The sequence below is a fragment of the Mastigoproctus giganteus genome, chromosome 3 (assembly GCF_048544385.1).
Source record: "Mastigoproctus giganteus isolate SK-2022 chromosome 3, ASM4854438v1, whole genome shotgun sequence".
NCBI classification, from domain to species: domain Eukaryota; kingdom Metazoa; phylum Arthropoda; class Arachnida; order Uropygi; family Thelyphonidae; genus Mastigoproctus; species Mastigoproctus giganteus.
In genome coordinates this window covers 183,163,844-183,184,416 of record NC_143577.1, presented here as the reverse complement: position 1 = coordinate 183,184,416, position 20,573 = coordinate 183,163,844, and the positions used below count along the sequence as shown (strand labels likewise).

Sequence of the window (20,573 nt, the reverse complement as noted above, 5' to 3'; positions counted from 1 at the left end):
CAGCAGAGTGCTTTTTACCCAATGGCCAAGTGATACTTACAACAGTTGTCTATATTTCTCTTAACAGTCATATAATTGACTGTTAAGAGAAGAACTACTGGGTATGGTTTCGTTAAAAGAAGGAACTAGAGGTCTTGATATATTAACAAATTCAAAAATTTTATTGAAAAAATTAAATTACCACTATTTAACCTCGTGTCAATAACAACAGATGGAGCTAAAGCAATGATGGGGCACCTTACGGATTCATCGCATTGTGCCAAAAGGATGATGAATTACCAGATTTTTTGAGTTACCACTGTATCATCCACCAACAAGTGTTAGCCAGCAAAAGATTAAATACTAAGTGTTATGGACATAGCTTTCAAAATTGAATTCCATCAGAGGACAATCTCTTCAAAGGAGACTTTCAAAATGCAACTCTATGAAAATGAAGCAGATCTGATATTGCACACAGATGTGAGATGGCTGAGTTGGAGTAAGTTTCTACAGAGATTTCAAAATTTGCTGAATGAAAGAAAAAAAAAAATTGTTGATCAAAGGGGAGATGATTATCAGCAGCTATAAGAGATGGAGTGGTTGTGTGATCTGGCTTTTTTGTCAGATTTTATTAGTAAATTAAAGTGATCTGAATTTGGAAAAAAAAATGTGTGTGACACGATTAGTAGTATTTCTGCATATAAATATCAATTTTTGGCAATGTCTAAGGATCCCAAAGAAAAAAAATTCTATCATTTTGTAAATATTCGAGATCATTTGCAAAAATATTATTTTTTATTATTATTAGCTGTATGGTGCAAGAAAGCCTGAGGCTTATGCTGCACCAGCCAAAAAGAATTTTCTGAGTTTCCCCTGAGAGAGAGAGAGAATGATGATATCCAGCTCAGGACCCTTGGTGTGCCAAGCTCTTACTCACCAGATGTGAAATCCTGTTTTTGAATTTAATAGTGAGAAATGTTTCTGAAATTGAGAAAGTTGTGGATGATTCTGAAACCAGATTCAGTGATTTTAAAACAATTGAAGACATTGTTCAATATATTTCTTATCCATTGAATATTGGCTTACATACGAAACAAATTGCAGAAAAAGTCGCTGAGATTTTTCACATGGATGAAAATGAAATTATTACATTATGAAACAATGTCTTCCTAAAAGCCAGATGATCAGAAAAAGACTTTTGGAAATATGTTTGCCAAGAGAACTATCTAAATGTAAAAAAATGCAGTGAACTTTTAAATTCCTGTTTTGGTTCCACATATCCTTTTCGTATTTGAAACAAACAAACAAATATGAAGAATCGCTGTACTGTTATGGACTTTCTTTACAGAAGATTCTTTACTGTTGGCCCTATCACAGTATATCCCAGATTTTGAAAGCTTGGCAGATGACATGAAGACACAAACTTCACATAAATAAAAAATTTAAATATATGTTAATTTAAAATAAGAATTCTGAATTGTATTTATTTTTAAAATTTATAAACAACAATTTTCAATGTGTTGATTAACTTTTTTAACCATGTGCAATGAAATTCTTGAGATGATAGATTACAGCACATTTGAAGAAAAAAAAGTAAGACATCCCCAGAAAGTGACCACTAAATTCAGTAGTAAAAATGAAGTTTGAGTGAAATTCTAGTGGTGTGTTTTTTTTTTTTTTAATTAACTTAAAAAAAAAAATCTAATTCAAAACTCCATTACTCCATTCTGAATCTTAAAGGTTTAGCACACTTTTCACTTTATATGTTAATGTTCGACATTGTTGCAGATATTAAAAAATTTATTGAAAAATACTACATACACTGTACATACAGATGCAATGTATAAGAATGGAATGGAAAGAAAAGTGTATATGAAAAAAACATAAATTAAGAAAATATATAGTTTCATTGTATAGTGTTACATTGAAATCTGTAGACTACTAATCAAGGTTGAATACTTTCTGCCACTGAATTATTTAGCGATTCCAAAATTGAAAAGTCAGACATTTATTTTAGCTTTACTTTGCCCATCAAATGGAACTGAATCATTTAGTTTTACTTTAAATTTTCAGCCAGCAAGTGAGAGTGAATTATATTTTAGGTTTCAATTTAAGATTTTGACTTTTGTGCAGTTATTAATTTTCAGTCTGTGTTTAATAACTGGGACACTACAGGATAATCATGCATGTAAAATGTTGATTATGCCAATGATATAGAAGGTGCATGAATATAAATTGAACTACAGAAAGCATTTCATTCAGTTTTGAGAGGTATGCCACCTGGAGTGAAGCTGAATGAGTTTGGATGCAGACAAGTATATGGAATGGAAGATGAAAGGAGATGCAGAAGTTGAATGCAAACCAGCTGGCTATGCAGTTTGGTAGAAGGAAGTCACAGAATGAACAAACATGTTGCCAAATAAAATTGCCACCACAGCTGCAGCAGAATCAAGGAAGTCCAGGAGTGTACAGAAGGTGCTGTCATTTTCAGGATGGTTTCCTGGACGAGCTGCAACACACAAACCAATATTTACAAAAGTCAATGAATATGGTGCTCAGTAAATATAGTGCTATACTTACATAAACTGAACATTAGATGTGTGTAAATGTATTCTATTGAGTGATAGAACAAAACAAAACAAAATACAACAAACAACAGCATGGTATACATTGCTTCAATATGAAGAATCTGGATCTGGTGACAGCTTGTAGAATTCTTCACTGTGGATTGCATCATCCTGACACTGAACTTCATGATAAAAGTGTGATCATTTGGAGATGTTTTTCATAGTGTGGCATTGGATTGCTGATTTTTGTAGATTATATAGTGAGTGGATTTCATAGTGTTATGTTTTAGGTGATGCTGCATTTCACATGTTGATGGAATTTTGTGGTTGATTCAGAGGGATAATCATTCCTGCCACAAACTGCAGTGTTTGATGACTTATTGAAAGAACTAAATGCTGCCAGTGACCACATTTTGAACTAACTGAGCTCTTCATCTTAATGCCATTAAGCACCTGTAAAATTAACTTAAGAGGTATTGAAATTGACCATAGAGGCTAACTTCAAGCTTCATTAAAAGATTTCCTATATGAGGAATGGAGAAAATGTTTCCATTGAAATTAAATAAAAAAATTGGCAAGTTCTGCTGATTAGGCTGTATGCTGTATTGAAGGTCAGAGGGACTACACCTATTTTAAATTATATTTTAAGTCACTCGTACGAATGTCTTTTGATGTTACAATGGTTTTGATCACATGGTTATATGTATATACTACTTTTATCTTAGTATTGAACAATTGAAATATCCTTGTATATTTTATTTAGGCGATGCTGCATTTCATATGTTGATGGAATTTTGTGGTAAAGGCTCCTACATGATTTAGAGGGATAATCATTCCTGCCACAAACTGCAGTGTTTGATAACTTAATTGTGACAACTTATTTATTTATTTATTTATTCTGTTTGAAGTTTACAGCTTTGTCCCTGTACAGCAGTATATATTATTGAGACATAAAATAATATTTGAATAACAAGTACACAGCAGAGTGAATTGAATACAATAAATTAAGTACAGCACAATATATATACTGTTTCTATATGTCTATGCCCAGCTGGTTCACAAGATTTACTGCATTGTTGGGAACATCTGTTGTAGGCTTTTCTGAGGTGTTCCTTGTACTGTTCTGTTTTTTTTATTTTTTTTCCCTTTTCTTTCTTGTTGTTTTTTTTTTCTTTTCTTTCGTGTTGTTTTTTTTTTTTTTTAAGGCTTTAATTACAACTTTGGTTTCATTTAAGAGGACTCCTGTTAATCATGTTTTGTAATATTAATTGATTTTTTTTTTCTTTTTCCCCAAGAACTATTTTGATTTTTCAAATGATAAGAAAGATTTCAAAACCCAAAACAGCAATTGATTTTATTAATCACCCACTGTTTGCCTTGAAGTGTACACTGAGTGGACAGAAATCACATGGCAAGGCAATTGAGTCCATTAGTTCATGAAAGCATTCCACAGGTATTTCCATCCATCCATGCTTGCTGCGCCACTGTCCATAATTCCATTGCATTCCTTGGTGGAGGATCCAAAGCTCGAACAGACCTTTCCCCAGCATCTCAAAGATGCTCCATAGGGTTCATATCCAGTGAATGGGAAGGCCATTCCATTGTGGTAAAATCTGCAGAATGCTCTTTGAACCATGGTCTGGTCACCATGGTTCAAATGCACCTCCCCCACAGAGCCATGACATGGCTCTGTGGGGAGGTTCATTTCCTGCTGGAAGAGTCCATTGTTCTGTGGGTGCCCCGGGTGCCAAGCGATTGTGACTGAGCGATTTCTCTGTGCTTTCACTGTGACTCTCAAAAGGTGAATTCCAGTTCTCTTTTACGTTCTTCTCCTTAATAAATCCTTTTATTTAATAGCAGCTCTTTTTTCAAAAGTACTGATCGAGAGCAAGAAAGGAAAGTAACCTTTCTTTTTTCATATTTAATAGACTAATCACTACTAACTTCGCTTGGTCACACCAGGCACTGCTCCTGCCTTCCCGTGGCGGGGCCGGTAACCTTGGCAGAAAAGTTCATCTGCCAGGGGCTAAGAGGAGCCAACATGGAAAAAAATATGTTTCCAACTATAGAGTCGACAAGCAGGTTGAAAACAAATCCCTCGGTGACAGACTTTACCAGCATTTTTAATAATGCACTCACTATCAGAACAGCCTCTCAGTAAGCTATCCCCTTTTCTAATCCAAAAACATCTGGAAAGTATTGCAGGGTCTCCCAAGACGGTTAAGAGACTGCAATCAGGGGACTTACTTGTTGAAACTCTAAACCACAGGCATTCTGAAAAACTACTAAAAATGACAAATTTTGCTGGTATTCCAGTTAACGTAACTCCACATGCAACCCTAAATACATCAAAGGGTGTAATATCTAGTTGGGACCTGATGAATGTGACGGAGGAAGAAATTAAAGAAGAACTTAAGGAACAAAATGTAATCACTGTAAAAAGAATTATGGTCAAAAGAGACAATATTCTGATACCCACCAGAAATATAATTCTCACCTTTAACAGTCCAAATCTGCCCTCATCAATAAAAGCAGGATATCTTCTTTGCCGCACTCGTCCTTTTATACCCAATCCGTTGAGATGTTATAAATGCCAAAAGTATGGCCACTCTCAAACGACATGCAGAAGCAACCCAGTTTGTCCCAACTGTGGATCCTCTGATCACATTCAAAGTGATTGTTCAGTGAAAGAAATGATCTGTCCCAACTGCAAAGGCAACCATCCGGCCTACTCTAAGACATGTGAGAGATGGAAAACAGAGAAAAAAATTATGCAATATAAAGTTGAAAATAAAGTTAGTTATCAGGAAGCAAGAAAATTAGTTGCACCCAGTATACATAACCGTACCTATGCCAGTATCGCAAAAAAATATCAGACAATAGCCACGCAAACTGATGTTACCATTCCACATAACATATCAATCTCTGACTGGGCTCGAGCTGTCCTCTCTCAGCAAGAGTCCAATACCCTGAAGCACTCAGACCAAGCCAGTAATACGCCTCTTAAGATTCCAGCAAAATCTCCTCCTCCACCAGTGATTGCTACTACTTCAAATAATGCTAATTCATCTACAAAAAAGATTATTCAGGACACATCGATGCATTCAGAGTATTCATCCAAACAGGAAGATCCGGTTCTGGAAATATTTGTAGAAGAAGAAGATATGGACACAGGTCGCCCTACATTTCCAAAAAGAGACAAACCAAAGTCAGAACGACATAAGACAGCCACGTCAGGTACAGCTTCTTCTTCTAAATTCAAGTAATGCCTAACATCTTGCAATGGAATTGCAGAGGCTTTCGTGGCAACATTGACGACATTCATTACTTAATTAACCGCTACTCTCCAGTTGGTTTCTGCCTGCAAGAAACCTATTTAACTCCTCAAATTTCCTTTTCCATAAAAAACTACTCAGTCTATCGATTAGATCGAAATACTTCCAATTCTGCTCGTGGTGGTGTAGCTATTTTAATTAACACAAGGATTCCAGCTAGGCAAATCACTCTCCAAACCCAAATCGAAGCTGTTGCTGTGCGTCTGATTACTCAGACTGCTTTAACTCTAGTCTCAGTTTATCTCCCACCAAATCATACTTACTCTTATAATGACCTTAAGGAACTATTATTACAGCTACCCTCCCCTATCTGCCTGCTAGGGGATTTCAGTGGCCACCACCCTTTATGTGGATCAACTAAATTAGACAGACGCAGCCGTCTGATCGAAACTTTACTGGAAAAACAAAACCTCACTCTTCTTAACAGTGGTTCGCACACCCATATACAGTTACCTAATGGACAGACTTCTGCCATTGACCTATCGATTTGCTCCCCGATACTGTTTCCAGTCATGCAATGGTCCGCTCTGGATAATCCCATGGGCAGTGATCATTTTCCAATTGTTTGTAATCTGACGACTACTCAACCACCATTAGATGAACCCTGCAGGAAATGGAAATTCTCTAAAGCTAATTGGGACAAATTTCAGTCAGCAATCACACTGGACAAAAAAATTATACAACTACATCCCATAGATGAAGTTACCAACTATATCACTTCCTGCCTTTTATTTGCAGCTAAAAGCTCAATTCCAATATCAAATTCCAAGACTCAACGGCATTTCAACTGTTGGTGGAATGAGGAATGCACAAAAGCTAAGAAAGAACAAAATAAAGCATGGAATTTATTTCGTCGAACTCCAACTACAGTTAATCTTATTAAATACAAGAAACTAAAGGCAAAAGCTCGTCTCGTTCAAAGACAAGCGAAGAAAGATTCTTGGACTCGGTTTGCATCGACTATCAATAGAAACACGAACCCACGATTAATATGGAAGAAAATTAGGCAGCTTTCCGGGAAGTTTCCAACTGTTCCTTCCCCAATTCTCTCCTGCAATGGTCTAGACGTCTCTGCTCCTCTGGATATAGCAAATGCCTTAGGCAAAACTTTTGCTCACGTCTCAGCTGTTTCCACCTACTCTCCGGAATTTCAGAAAACCAAGAGCACCACAGAACAGAGACACATCAACTTTCGAACTTCACTGCTACTTCCATATAACCAGCCACTCCAAAAATGAGAACTTATGCAAGCCATCAGAACAACACGCAACAGTGCCGCTGGGCCAGATGGGATATATTATGTTATGTTACAGCACCTTGATGAGGAAAACTTACAAATGCTGCTAGCCTTTTTTAACCGAATCTTCCTGGGAAATGTTTATCCCAATTCTTGGCACCATGCTACAGTTCTGGCCTTTTTGAAACCTGGAAAAGACCCCTCCAATCCTAATAGTTACAGACCAATATCTCTATCCAGTTGCCTCGGTAAAATTCTTGAAAAAATGATCCACAGTCGACTCACTTGGATCATTGAAAGCGAACATCTACTAAGTTATAGTCAGCATGGCTTTCGCCAAAACAGGTCCTCCTTTGATCTGATGATCAAGGCTGAATCCGAAATTCGCAATGCCTTTGTTAAAAACTAACACCTAGTTATGGTCTCCATAGATAGAGAAGGCATTCGATACAACCTGGCATTATGGAATTCTCCGTGACCTCCATAATCATGGTCTCCGTGGCAACCTGTCTATATTCATTAAGAACTTCCTCAAGAGCAGATCTTTCCAGGTGCGATATCAAAATTCCCTTTCTACTACATTCTTGCAAGAAGGAGTACCACAAGGGTCAGTTTTGAGTGCAACCCTGTTTGCCCTCAGAATTGATTCTATCACAAAAGAACTTCCAAATACTGTAGAGGTGTACCTTTACGCTGACGATCTCTCTCTCTTTCTTGCCATTCACAGAATATGAGATCTATTGAAAGGCAATTGCAGATGTCTCTCAATAAAGTACAAAAGTGGGCTGAGCGCAATGGATATCGTCTTTCCCAACAAAAAACAGTTGCGATCCACTTTTGCAATCAACGCAAACTGCATATGGATCCTGAACTTCGGATATCAAATACCACCATTCCGATTGCCAGCAATATCAGATTCTTGGGACTAATCCTGGACAGTAAGCTGAACTTCTTTCAGCATGTTAAATTATTACGTACTACCTGTCTCAAAAAGATCAACATGCTAAGAGCTTTATCTGCCCATTCTTGGGGAGCAGACCGTACAACTTTGCTTCTCTTATATAGAGCATTGATCAGATCCCGTTTAGATTATGGTGCTCCAGTTTATGATTCTGCCCGAAGGAGTGTACTACGCTGGCTGGATCCTATTCAACATAATGCACTGCGGATTGCAATTGGTGCATATAGGACATCTCCAACTCATAGCCTATACATTGAAGCTCATGAGCCCCCTCTGCATCTCCGCAGAAAAATGCTGTTACTTAAATATGCAGCCAAAATACAGACTTGCTCTTTGCATCCTATTCAGCCATACCTTTTTAATCAACCACTAGTTAATCTCTATAGAAATAAACCAGGTAAAATCCGACCAGCTGGCCTACAGCTTCTTGAAATATCAGAGAACTGGAATGTTCCTCTCCACAATAGGCAACAGATAGAGAATTACTCTCATCCTCCGTGGACCCCGTTTCCTCAACTAACTTGTGATACTTATTTTCTCCAATGGGGAAAGAATCACCTACCGACACTGAATGTGCAACAACTCCATGCTAGCCATCTTCAAAGCTGTGCTGACTTCTTGCCGGTATATACGGATGGTTCCAAATCTCTTTCAACTGTTGGAGCAGCAGAAGCAGTGTTTCCCTCTGCTATCATATCAGCTTCTCTTCCACCTGAGTATACCAACTTTTCAGCAGAACTGTATGCAATACAATTAGCTCTAGAAAATTTGACTCTACACCCATCTGCAAAATATAGTTTACACTGACTCTCTCAGCTCAATTAGAGCAATGCAGAATCCCTCTCAAAAGAATCACCATATTTTAGTTAAAATCAGGAGTTTGCTATTGCAAATTGACCACCATCAACAGCTAGTGAAGTTTTGCTGGATTCCGGCACATTCAGGCATAAAAGGAAATGAAATAGCTGATATATCTGCTAAAAATCCATCAACCTTAGACTTAACCTCTGCCTTCATTCCAGCATCTGATTATAATATCATAATACAAACAGCATACCATGCACAGTGGACAGAACTATGGCATAAAGAAACAAATAACAAACTTTTTCAATTGAAACAGGACCCAAAATTATGGCACTCATGCACCCAGAAAGTTCGGCGAGAAGAAGTGGTACTCGCACGGATAAGAATAGGGCACACCCATCTGACTCACCTCCATTTACTCACTGGCAATGATCCTCCGCAGTGTTCACACTGCTCTGAACATCTAACAGTCAAACATATTTTGATTGACTGTCCACACTATCAACCATATCGTACTTCAACACTTCAAAATCTGGCTAATCTTCAAGAACCGCTGACACTACATCATATCATAGGAGAGGAGGCAAATATTAAGGAACTTTTCTGCTTTCTGAAACAAATTAGAGTGTATAATCTTTTATGAATAGCTCTCAGAACTGAAATGAATTTGAATTGTTACGTTCTTTATTATTTTCTGATATAACTATGAATAGGCGCACTATAGCCATAGCAGCTGATGCGCCAATAAACACCCATACCATACTATTGTTCTGTGGGTGCATGATGACTATGAAGGGATACAGATGGTCTGCAAGGATGGACATGTAACCTGGACCATTCAGAGATCCATCTAGAGGTACCAGAGATCACAACATGTGCCAGTTGAACACCCCCCAGACCATTACCAACCATCCACCTGCCTGAACAGTTTTTGTTGACATGATGGGGCATAGCTTCATGCGGTTTCCGCCAGATAGGCACCCTCCCATCAGCTCGAAATAACTGGAAATGGGACTCATTGGACCAGGAGACCAGTCTCCAATCATCCAAGGTCCAATGCTGATGTTCTTTTGTCCAGTTGAGGTTTAGAGTTCTGTGTCGTGGTGTTAGCTGTGGGACTCTGGTGGGTCGGCGGCTCCCACAACCTATTGTGGCTAATGATTGCTTGATGATCTTGGTGGAGACGTTTCTGGCAACTATCTCGTTGAAGTTGGCAATGATTTGTGCCTCTCCGGTTGGCTGAAACAATGTGAGACAAATGTCAACGGCCACGTTCATCCAACACCTTTCTCCGCCCACAGCGTTGTCTACAATGAGATGTTATTCTGGAAATTGTGTATTCCCGATACACTCTTGATACTGTCAAACGGGGATAGTGCAATTTCTGTACCACCTCCACGATAGAGTGACCCATGCATCAGGCACCCACTATCATCCCTCTTTCAAATTCGGTTAATTCACAACATTTATCCATACTGACATTGAATTACTGTCTGCATTAATTCAGTGAAGGTTCCTGAAAAATTGCAACTGCATTTTGCAGAACATTTCAGGACTACCAAAATTGCTGTTTCTTTTTATTCTTTAAAAATTCTTTCTCTGGAAATTTGGCAACCAACAAATTCCAAGTTTCCTATCTTTAGCAGCATGAGATTCAGTGTCCAGTCCAGTCTCTCTCATGAAACGTTTTCCAAAAATTGGTTTTACTGCCTAAGCAGTAAAACCAAATGGTAAAATTTGGTAAAACCAATGCTATACTGAAGGTCAAAGGGACTACACCATATTAAAAGCCTACTTTTTGGTCACTTATCAGGTTGCCATCCATCTCCTCCTCGTTCCTCTCCTGGGTCCCATTACCTTGTCCTCTTGTGCAGTTGTGGTATTTTCATACTTCTTTCTTTTAGGATATGCTCATAGTAGGCCAGGTTCTCCATTTATCATCTTTGTCGTCTAGCTCTCTTTAAAATTTGCAGAATCTTTCACTACCAACCTTGCTTTATCTGTTTGATTCTCTGTAGGCACCACATCTCAAGTGCTTCATATTTCGTCATTCTTTGTTACTAGTTCAGGTTAACACAGCTTGCCCTTGCACGGGATTTTTTTTTATGTGATTGAATTTGGATTTTGTTTGTCCTATATGTGATCTTATTTCTTTAGCTTGGGTTTTGTCTGAATAGGATGACTTTCCTGGACAGCAGAAGTTGACTTAATCCAGTGGTTCCCAACATTTTTTGACTTGCGAACTCCGTCTCAATGTAATATTTTTATCTCGAACCCCTAAGCCTATATTCTCTGAAATCGTATAATAGTTCTGAATTTTTATTATAAAATATTTCCAGTACCACATTTTTATAAGTAACATTGCGCAATAATAAAAATTATTATTAAGTATTATTTATACTTTGTAAAGCAGTTATTAATCAGTCCAAGCTAGATTTCAAACAGGCTAAGAGTAGAAAATTTGCTTCTTATCCAAATGGTAGCTGAACGTTCTGCTCTCTTGCCAAAGCTATTGGCTGCAATTTTTGCCCATCTCTGTTCCCACCTCTGTCAAAACCAGATGGTTCTGTTGTCACATCAGCCAAAGACAAAGCTAACTTGCTGGCATCCTGTTTTTTTTCCAACTCATGTATCGATGATCTTGGTAAATCACCTCAAACCATTTCCAGTACACTCCATTCAATGAATCCTGTGGTTTTTCCATCAAAAGGATGTTGATTGTTTTGATGAATCTGATGCTACGAAGCTCCAGATCCTGATAGTATTTCTACACTTGTTCTCAAAACCTGTGCCCCTAAACTTACTCCTGTTTTGTGTTGTTTTGTTTCACTTTCTTATTCCAAAGATATTTTTCCTTCTGCTTGGAAATTTGCTCATATCCAGCCAGTTCCTAAAAAGGGTGACAATTCTCTTCCATCGAATTATCGTCCCATTGCGATTACTTCTACTCTTTCCAAAGTAATAGAGAAATATTACTTTCTATATTCTAATAACTGCCACCTCTTAAACTATCTGGAAATCTTTCATTTGATCAACGATTGCCAGTATGGATTCCAGAATATCACCATTCCATTGGTGATATTCTGGCACATGTTACCCATCTGTGGACAAATTAAATGGAAAAGTTTGGTAAAACACAAGCCATTGCTCTTGACATTTCAAAGGCTTTTGATCGTGTTTGGCATAAAGGTCTTCTGAATAAGCTTCCATCCTATGGTTTGCCAGATGTTCTTTGTAATTGGTTATCTAATTTTCTCTCTGACTACTCGCTGCGGGTGATGGTAGATGGCTCGCTATCTTCTGACTTCTCTACTAATGCTGGAATATTAAGTTCTTTCTCCACTCTTTTCCTCTGGTATATTAATGGCATTCTTCCATTGACCAGAAATCCTATCCATAGTTTTGCTGATGATAGCACATTGCATTCCACTTTCCAGGTTGAGAAACCTTGCTCTGTTCAATCAGCTTCAACTTCTCGAATATCCACTACCAATTCCTTAAATGCTGATCTCCAGATAATTCTCCAGTGGGGCAAAGACAACGTAGTTGATTTCAATCCTTCTAAAACTTAGTCCTGTCTTATATCTCGCAAAAAAGGATTCTTTTGCTCCTATGCTTATCTTCGATTACATTCCAATTTCTAGGCAAGATCTTGGGGATTACTCTGACTTCTAATCTCTCTTGGCATAAAGCACATTACAAATATTGCTTCCTCTGCATGTAAAAAAACTGGGTTTTTCTCTTTCGTTCTTGGCATTGCTTTTCATCAAAACAGTTGCTCACTCTATAGAAATCGCAAATCTGGCCTACCATGGAATATTGTTCCAACATCAGGGGTGGTGTCCCCAAAACTGCTCGCAGGCTTCTAGATTCCATTCAAAAGGAAAATAAAATAAAATAATCGAATACATAGCAGATTTCATATAAATATTAACAATGAATAGGAATTATACTTATGAATTAATAAAAATTTTGCAGAACAGCAAATTTGGCTTTCAGTTGCAGTTACTGGGTTGAAGGCAGGCTGTTGTTTTTATTTCTCTTCATTTATCGGATATCTGACTCCTGTAGGCTTTGGCGCCTCCGTAGCCAGGTGGGCAGGAGCAGCAGTGCGTAGCACACACTTCTTGATTAGACCGGGGTTTGAGCCTGTGACCACGAAATACGGATGATGCAGAAAGGTCAGGGAATGACCACCGCATATCCCCGGAGCAATATGGCCTTAGTTGCTAATGCTCCTAAAAACCAAATAACAACAACCTGTAGGCTTTAGAGTTTTGTTACCTTTTGCAATCAATGTTGTGATGATTTAGGAGGTAAAAGAATGCATTGAGGAACATTCTGTCCATTTGAGGTTGGATTTGAATTGTTGGTTTCTTGAATTTTCTCTGTTGGGAGCAGCTATTATATTAGCTAAGTTTGGTGAATCGCTTGCAGAAGTAATTAACTTTGCAAGAAGCATGACTCCTGAGTCATTAATCATCTGTTGCAGAAGCTTTGTTTTTAAGTTTTCATAATGCTGTTGCCTGACTATTGTATAGGGAAAATGAAGCTTACTATTGAACCATCTAAGAACCCAATATTCTAGGGCAAGGAATTTCTTGACAGTTACTTGAGGAGCACCAGAACAGATTTCGGAAGCATAGGACAGAATGGGAAAAAGAATCTCTGAACATGCTTAATGATTTTTTTTTTTTTTTTTGTCTTGAATCGCTGCTGTTTCTTGTTTGAGTGACCTTTTCACCTTTAGAAATTTTTGAGCAACATATAAATAGTGGGCATTAAAGGAGAGATTTTTATCAAAAACAACTCCAAGGTTTTTCTTCATTGACATTTCGGATTGGGACATCTGCAATTTTTATTTCTATGTGGTTGGGTTGTTTCTGAAGGGAATAAGTAATTGGAGCAGATTTACTTGCATTTATAGTCAGATTGAGATCTTTTAGATACTTGAAGATTTTACAAATCTGTAAATTTGCATCTTGGATAACTTTGCTAATGTAATTGGGTATCCAGTTTTCTCGTTGACCCCTCACTGCGGGTGATGCAGACGGCTCTCTGTCTTCTAACTTCTCTGCTAATTGTGGTGTTCCCCAAGGTTCAGTTCTTTCTCCCACTCTTTTCCTCTTGTATATTAATGACCTTCTTCCATTGACTGGAAATCCTATCCATAGTTTTGCTGACGATAGCACTTTGCATTCCATCTTCCAATTTGAGAAACCTTGTCCTGCTTAAACAGCTTCAACTTTTCAAGTATCCACTGCCAAATATTTAAATGCTGATCTCCTGGTAATTCCCCAGTTAGGCAAAGAGAACTTAATTTGATTCCTTCTAAAACTCAGTCCTGTCTTATATCTCGCAAAAAGGATTCCTCTGCTCATCTTCGATGATGCTCTGATTTCTAGGCAAGATCATGGGGTTACCCTGACTTCTAATATCTCTCTCTCTCTCTTGGCATAAAGCATATTACAAATATTGTTTGCTCTGCATCTAAAAAACTGGATTTTCTCTTTCACTCTCGTTGTTACTTTTCTTCCAAACAGTTGTTGACTCTGTAGAAATCGCAAATCTGGCCTACCATACAATATTGTTCCCACACCTGGGGTGGTGCCCCCAAAACCTTTCTCAGGCTTCTAGATTCCATTCAGAAGAGGGCAGTTATGTTAATTAATGTCTCATCTCCAACAGAGTCTCTTCACTCTGTCTCACAGAATTTGTGTTTCTGCTGCATGCCTTATTTGTCAAATAAGGCATGCAGCAGACAAGTGAAGGTATCAAATATTTATTTGACACCTTCACTCTAGCCTTTCACAAACATTGTGCTTTGATTTACTGCCCACATTTTGAAAGTTTAACAGAAAGTGGCCCTTAGTTGTCGAAGGCAACACTAACAAACTTTGGAGCTACTAGTGTACACTTTCGTGTTTGGCTTCAGATTTTAACATTCATTCTTAATAATTCTGGTATATCATTAATGAAGATAACTGAACTACAAAAAGCTGCTGCCTTCAGCACTGTAATGAAGTGAATATTTCAGATTCATTAGTCAGGTAGCTGTTTTGGAATCCACTAAACACAGAATAAGGGATGATGTAAATGAAGATTGTCTTGCTCGCCAGTCCATGGTTAATGTTCAAGATGTCAACAAAGTACTCGTCACCAAACATATACTTCAAAGGCAGTATAATGATGTGATGCTTGTCTGGCTTTTTTGTCTCATCCAAAACCAGCAATCAGAGACCATTTTAAACATATCATGCATATTATTTTCAGGATCACGTCCTGTTTTACTCTTTCTACTGTTAGAGGTCAGCAGTTATGTACATAATTGCCAATAGGTATACTTATCTGTTTACACACACACACACCAAACGGTGACTATGTGTGCAGAATTCTTGATAGGTTCAGATAAAATTAAACAGGTATGAGATGTTGCCATGCATTTTTGTGCATGTGTATGTTATTTATAGTCTTTAATGGCAATAGTAAGCCAATCAGTTTTACTAGTAAAAAAAAAAAAAAAAAAAAACCCTTTATATTCAGCAGAAGGTGAGTTCTGAACACATCCTTCCTCTTTGAAAGCAAATAACTGTTGTAGTTGATTTCAGTAGGCCTTGGTTAAGCATAGTACTGCACATCTCTTCTCCCTTATTCTTACTTACCAAAACAAAGGAATTTGCATATGGTTGCATTTACTATCAAGTTAAAGACAAGGAACAAAAAGGGTGGGATGCTGAATTATTTTTGCACATGCATAGTGTGTCACTATCAAAAAAGTTTGGAAAGCACTGCTCTAGCATTTCAGGAAACCAGGATATATATGATCATGAATCAAGTAGACTATGCACAAACACAGAAAATATATATTTTTTTATTTTTAGGCACATTAGCATATATGCACAAGCACTTATTGTCTTCACCATGTCCGTCCATCTGGCTATCCGTTCATTCACATGTAACAAAGGGACTCTCAGTGGATGAATTTTCACGAAATTTTATATTTGGACCTTTTAAAATATTTGTCTAGACATTCCAAATTTCATTAAAATCAGACATAGAAATCCAGCAATTTTTATTTCTTTTTTCCATAAATTTTATGAAAAAAAATTAATAAATGAAAGAAATATATATATCCATACAAATTGTATGGGTTTAAAAAAGAACAAATTCATAGGTTAAATGTAGCTTCAATGCAGTGGCTTTAGACAGTCCATGCACGCTTTGCATGGATTCATGAACATGGTGTCGCTTGTGAACATGTATATATAGAGAAAAGTGACAAAAGTATATGGGAGAAGAGCAGTAAATATTATACAGTTGTAATTATACTGAACATGTGTTTCAAGGATGTAAATGATCCAGTGCAGTGTGTTTGTTAGTTGTTTTGCATGTGTCTGCAGAATTCTTGATGGGTAGAGCTAAGATTAGAACAAGTATGAGGTGTTACTATGCATTTACACATGTGCATATGTTATATACAGTATAAGGTTCTTCCTGTAAGTGTAAGCCAGTAAGTTCTGCTAGTAAAAAAAAAAAAAAAAAAAGGTTTAAATTTGCAAATAGGAGAAACCTTTTCCTTACTTATTTTCAAGCAGTGTTGAAATCATTGGTCCTAAACAAAGGTTGCAAAATATTTTATTTATCTCAAAATATCATATTTTTCTTTCCATAACAGGAAAATTCCCTGTGAATATAATGTAAACTGAAAAGCATTATCTCTAGCATCATATGCTTATAAAGCCCTTTTAGTTGCTTATCTGTTTCTGAGCATAATGAAATAAATTTAAATAATAATAATAATACTACTAATAATAATAAACTTGCTGTTTTGTATATATCTATTTCCATTTAATTTTTATATATATATATTTTTTTATTAATAGAACTTCATTGTAAGGCAGTCCAGTAAACCAAATACTATGGCACTGTCAGTAAGGTTACCTGAAAATAAAGGACCCTATGTTGAGCATTATTTGATAGAGACTGTTGGAGAAGGGAAATTAAGATTGGAAGGATCAGATAATAATTTCCATGCTATTCCAATGTTGGTAGCACATTATTGTCAGTGCTGGTAAGTTACACTATGTAAAATAGATAGCAGTTTTTATAATTAAGTTAGCTTTATCCAAGAAAAAAAAAAAATTTAGGTAGACCTTTTAAAAAAAAAAATTTAGGTAGACCTTTTAAAAAAAAAAATTCTAGTTGCATGTAAAACAGATTTAAAACAAACTTTTAGAATTTTTTTTTAAAAGAATTTTATAAATTTACTGATTTAATACTAATTTAAGAATGAAAAAAAAAAAAAAAAAAAGTTACCAGAAACAGAAACCATCTGTTATTTGACCCAAAAGATATTGCAAAATATAACTAAGATTTTAGCACTCTTCATGCTGTTTTCTTATGTTGTTTTATATATGTAGATTAAGTTCTAGATATCTTGTAAAAGACAGAAAAGTGGAAACATTTTTACCATGCAAAGTGCTTTATTTATAAATATATAGTACAGTATAAATCCCTAAATTGTGTTTGGTACCAAGAATGGTACAGACCCACCTTGGTATTGAACACAGAACTGAAAATCATATGGGTAAATTCACAACAACTTCAGCAGCCTAGTGCTGAAATAAGCAGGCTAAATAGTGATGTGACTTGCTAACTGGTTTCTTCCAATCATGCCAACGAGCACTAAGCACCTTCTTGCATACTAGAATGAGGACAAAGACCACTGTAGTTGCTACTACATTTAAAAATTTATCACAAATAACTGTTTAATTTGCTTGTGTGTAATTTAGTTTTATATAATTATTAGATATACATTATTTTTCGTGTATCCCATGGGCTCTAGTTGTGAACCACTCAGTTTGGGCGTGAAGGAGGCAATCTTATCAAGGAAGAGAGTTAAGCCAGTTATCTGCTAGGTGATCTGATGGAGGTGTTCAAATCCTGAAAAAAGCATTGAGTACACTAAATACCATGGGCATCTTTACATTTAGTCATGTGGTGTACACAATAGGGCAGGGTCTGCAACCTGCAGCTCATGAGCTGCATACAGCTATTTAAACATGTAACTGCGGTTCTTTAACTTTTAGCCCACATGAAGCACAATTTGAAATGGAGTTAGAGGACTTAAAAATCAAGGGCATGTCGAGTGCAAGACTAAAATGTCTTAAAACTGAAATCGAAGATTTAGAAAGGCAAAAGGCTGCCCTTTTGAAAGGCAAGTTAAACAAGCAAGGCCAAATTGTGTTTGATGTGTGGAGTAGTTTGCTGGAAACGTATATAAATTTGAAAATATTTGCGTTTGGACGTCTGTCAGTGTTTGGTTCAACTAATTTTTGCGGGCAATATTTTCGAACATGAACTATATTAAAAAGAAATCAATGCGAGACTCTCAGCATGTTTAGAGGTGAAAATTGTGGCATACTTGCCTGATGTTGAGAGGCTCGCTCAAGAAGTTCAGCAGCAAAAGTCACGTTAATTTCTACCTAATTGGATGTTTGTTACATTTTTTTTTTCAGTATTAATAAATAATATTTCAAAAAATATATTATTTTAATAAAACACCTTCCCACTCTATTCCATTTCTTACAAAATACCCCCCCCCCCACCCCCGCTTTTGCTGAGGCGCAGCTCTTCAGATTTTTTTTTTTTTTTTTTTATTAGATAAAAAATGGCTCTTCACTCAAAAAAGGTTGCTGAACCCTGCAATAAGGCATAAATTAAAACTGAGAGGAGGTAATTGTAAAATAAATACAGAAAATTTTCCTTTAGTTAATGAGTGGTTAACTGTTGTAATAAATTCTTACATCCATTCTTGATGAGGTTGGAAATCTTTAATGCTACATAAGCTTGTTCTTTTCATTATTTTGATGGTATTACTACCACTGGCAGAATAGACCACTTGTTTATTTATTTTTTAATTTACTATAAAAATTATTATTTTACATTATTTTTCAAGGACAAATGTAATGTTATGATATTTGGCATGCTTGACCTTCTAAAACTCATATTTTTATTTCTCCATGCTTTTGTATTAAGAAATATTGTCAATGTGACATTGCCCTAATTGGCTCATTCTCAGTTTTTGAATGCCAACTATAGTCTTGGATATCAAGACTACAGTTGGTCACTGGTATGCATATTGCACGATCCACTGGTAACTATGGTGCCAGTTACTTGCTTCTGTAATCAGTTACAATTAAGTTTTAAGTGCTTCTGGTCTTTGTGTGGCTTTATTGAGAGGGAAAAATTTTCCCCCCTTAGAGTGGTATGGGATCTAACTAATGAAAGCTGCAAAAATATACAATAATATCTTATAAGAAAAATGTTCTGAACAGTCAATATTTGCAGAATAATACTTCCTGTCATATTGCATAAAAGCTTGGTCTTTAATTGTGCTTAGTCAAGTCCTGATAAGAATCTCTGGGATTGAGTCTGCATTTATTCATTAATGAGGTAGTAAGGAAGAAGAAAATTCCTTAGAAGTTCTGATTAAGGCATTGAGAGCATGGCATAAAAAAATGAGTCTGTTTGAAATAAAAATATCTTCCAATTATATAAATTTAAATTTATTCTGATATCCATATTCCTTCACTCCCAATAACATCCACAATAATATAGCCACAGTTGCTTGAATTTTACTTCTCCAGTTTTCTTTCAAGTGTGTGCATGTGTATTTGTATGCACGCACACTGAATGTGGCAAAAGTCCTGCATGTTAGGTTCTAGAATAAGTTTTCATTTTCATAAAAAAGTAAGAAATTATATTGCTGTTATGTCCACCATATGAGCACAGAGTTTACAATTGCTGCCCTGCTACGTTTGGAAAAGGCTTGGGTTTAGGTCCTATCCAGATGGGAAGTACTTTTATGATCCATTTTCATATGTGACTGAGTTAGTCAGGCTTGTGCTAAAGTTGTCTGTTTTTATTTTATTATTTTATTTTTTAATCCACTTCTCCGGGTAACTTTTTTTTTTTTTTTTTTCTATTCAGCAAACTGGCAAACTGACTATACAATACATACAATTTACAGATGGGTATATTAGTACCTCATGACCTTAGTTGCCCTGACATGAATCTAAAGCAATGACAACTGAATACTGCCAAATTAGAGTTTTGCTTGTTGGCATAGCCACTTAAGTAGAAATGAGTTTCATTTGGCATAAGCTGATTTATAAAATATGTGCCATTCCGAAGTTGAAACCACAATTCAAATTCCAATGGTTGTTATATATTGGTTAAAGTTGCTTGGTCATTTAAATCTTGTATGAATAACAATGTAATTCTTATTTCATCTTACTGGATGGAACTTGTATTACTATATGTGGCAAATGACAGACTTCTGCTAGTAGTGAGTTTTTCTATCATATTATGGTGTTCTTGCAGTTTATGGTGAACCTGAGTGTTTTTTATCTTGGTTTGCAGAAGTCTGCCACACATCTCTTTATTACATTTCTTGATGATGAATGTCTCAATAAAAGTAGTATACAGTAGACTTTCGATTTTCCTGGATAGATAGTAAAAAACAAATCCTGGATAATCGATTTCCCGGTTAATCCCAAAATACAAAAGTCCCTGACATACGTAAGGGTACGTTCCAGGACTTCTTACTTCGTCGAGTTTTACGTAACTCGGGAATGATTAATAACATATTGCTACTATATTATTATTGACAAATCTGAATTCCGTGT

The 20,573-nt window shown here is 36.4% G+C and overlaps 1 protein-coding gene across 2 annotated transcripts in view; it reads left to right on the top strand.

The window, feature by feature from the left end:
* spri (Src homology 2 domain-containing protein sprint) overlaps nucleotides 1-20,573 on the top strand; it is a 560,442-nt gene that overhangs the window by 382,206 nt on the left and 157,663 nt on the right. For both annotated transcript variants that reach the window (XM_090369518.1, XM_090369519.1), the window contains one exon: nucleotides 16,767-16,954. In XM_090369518.1, the coding sequence (XP_090225644.1) occupies nucleotides 16,767-16,954 (188 nt within the window). The remainder of the gene's footprint in view (nucleotides 1-16,766; nucleotides 16,955-20,573) is intronic.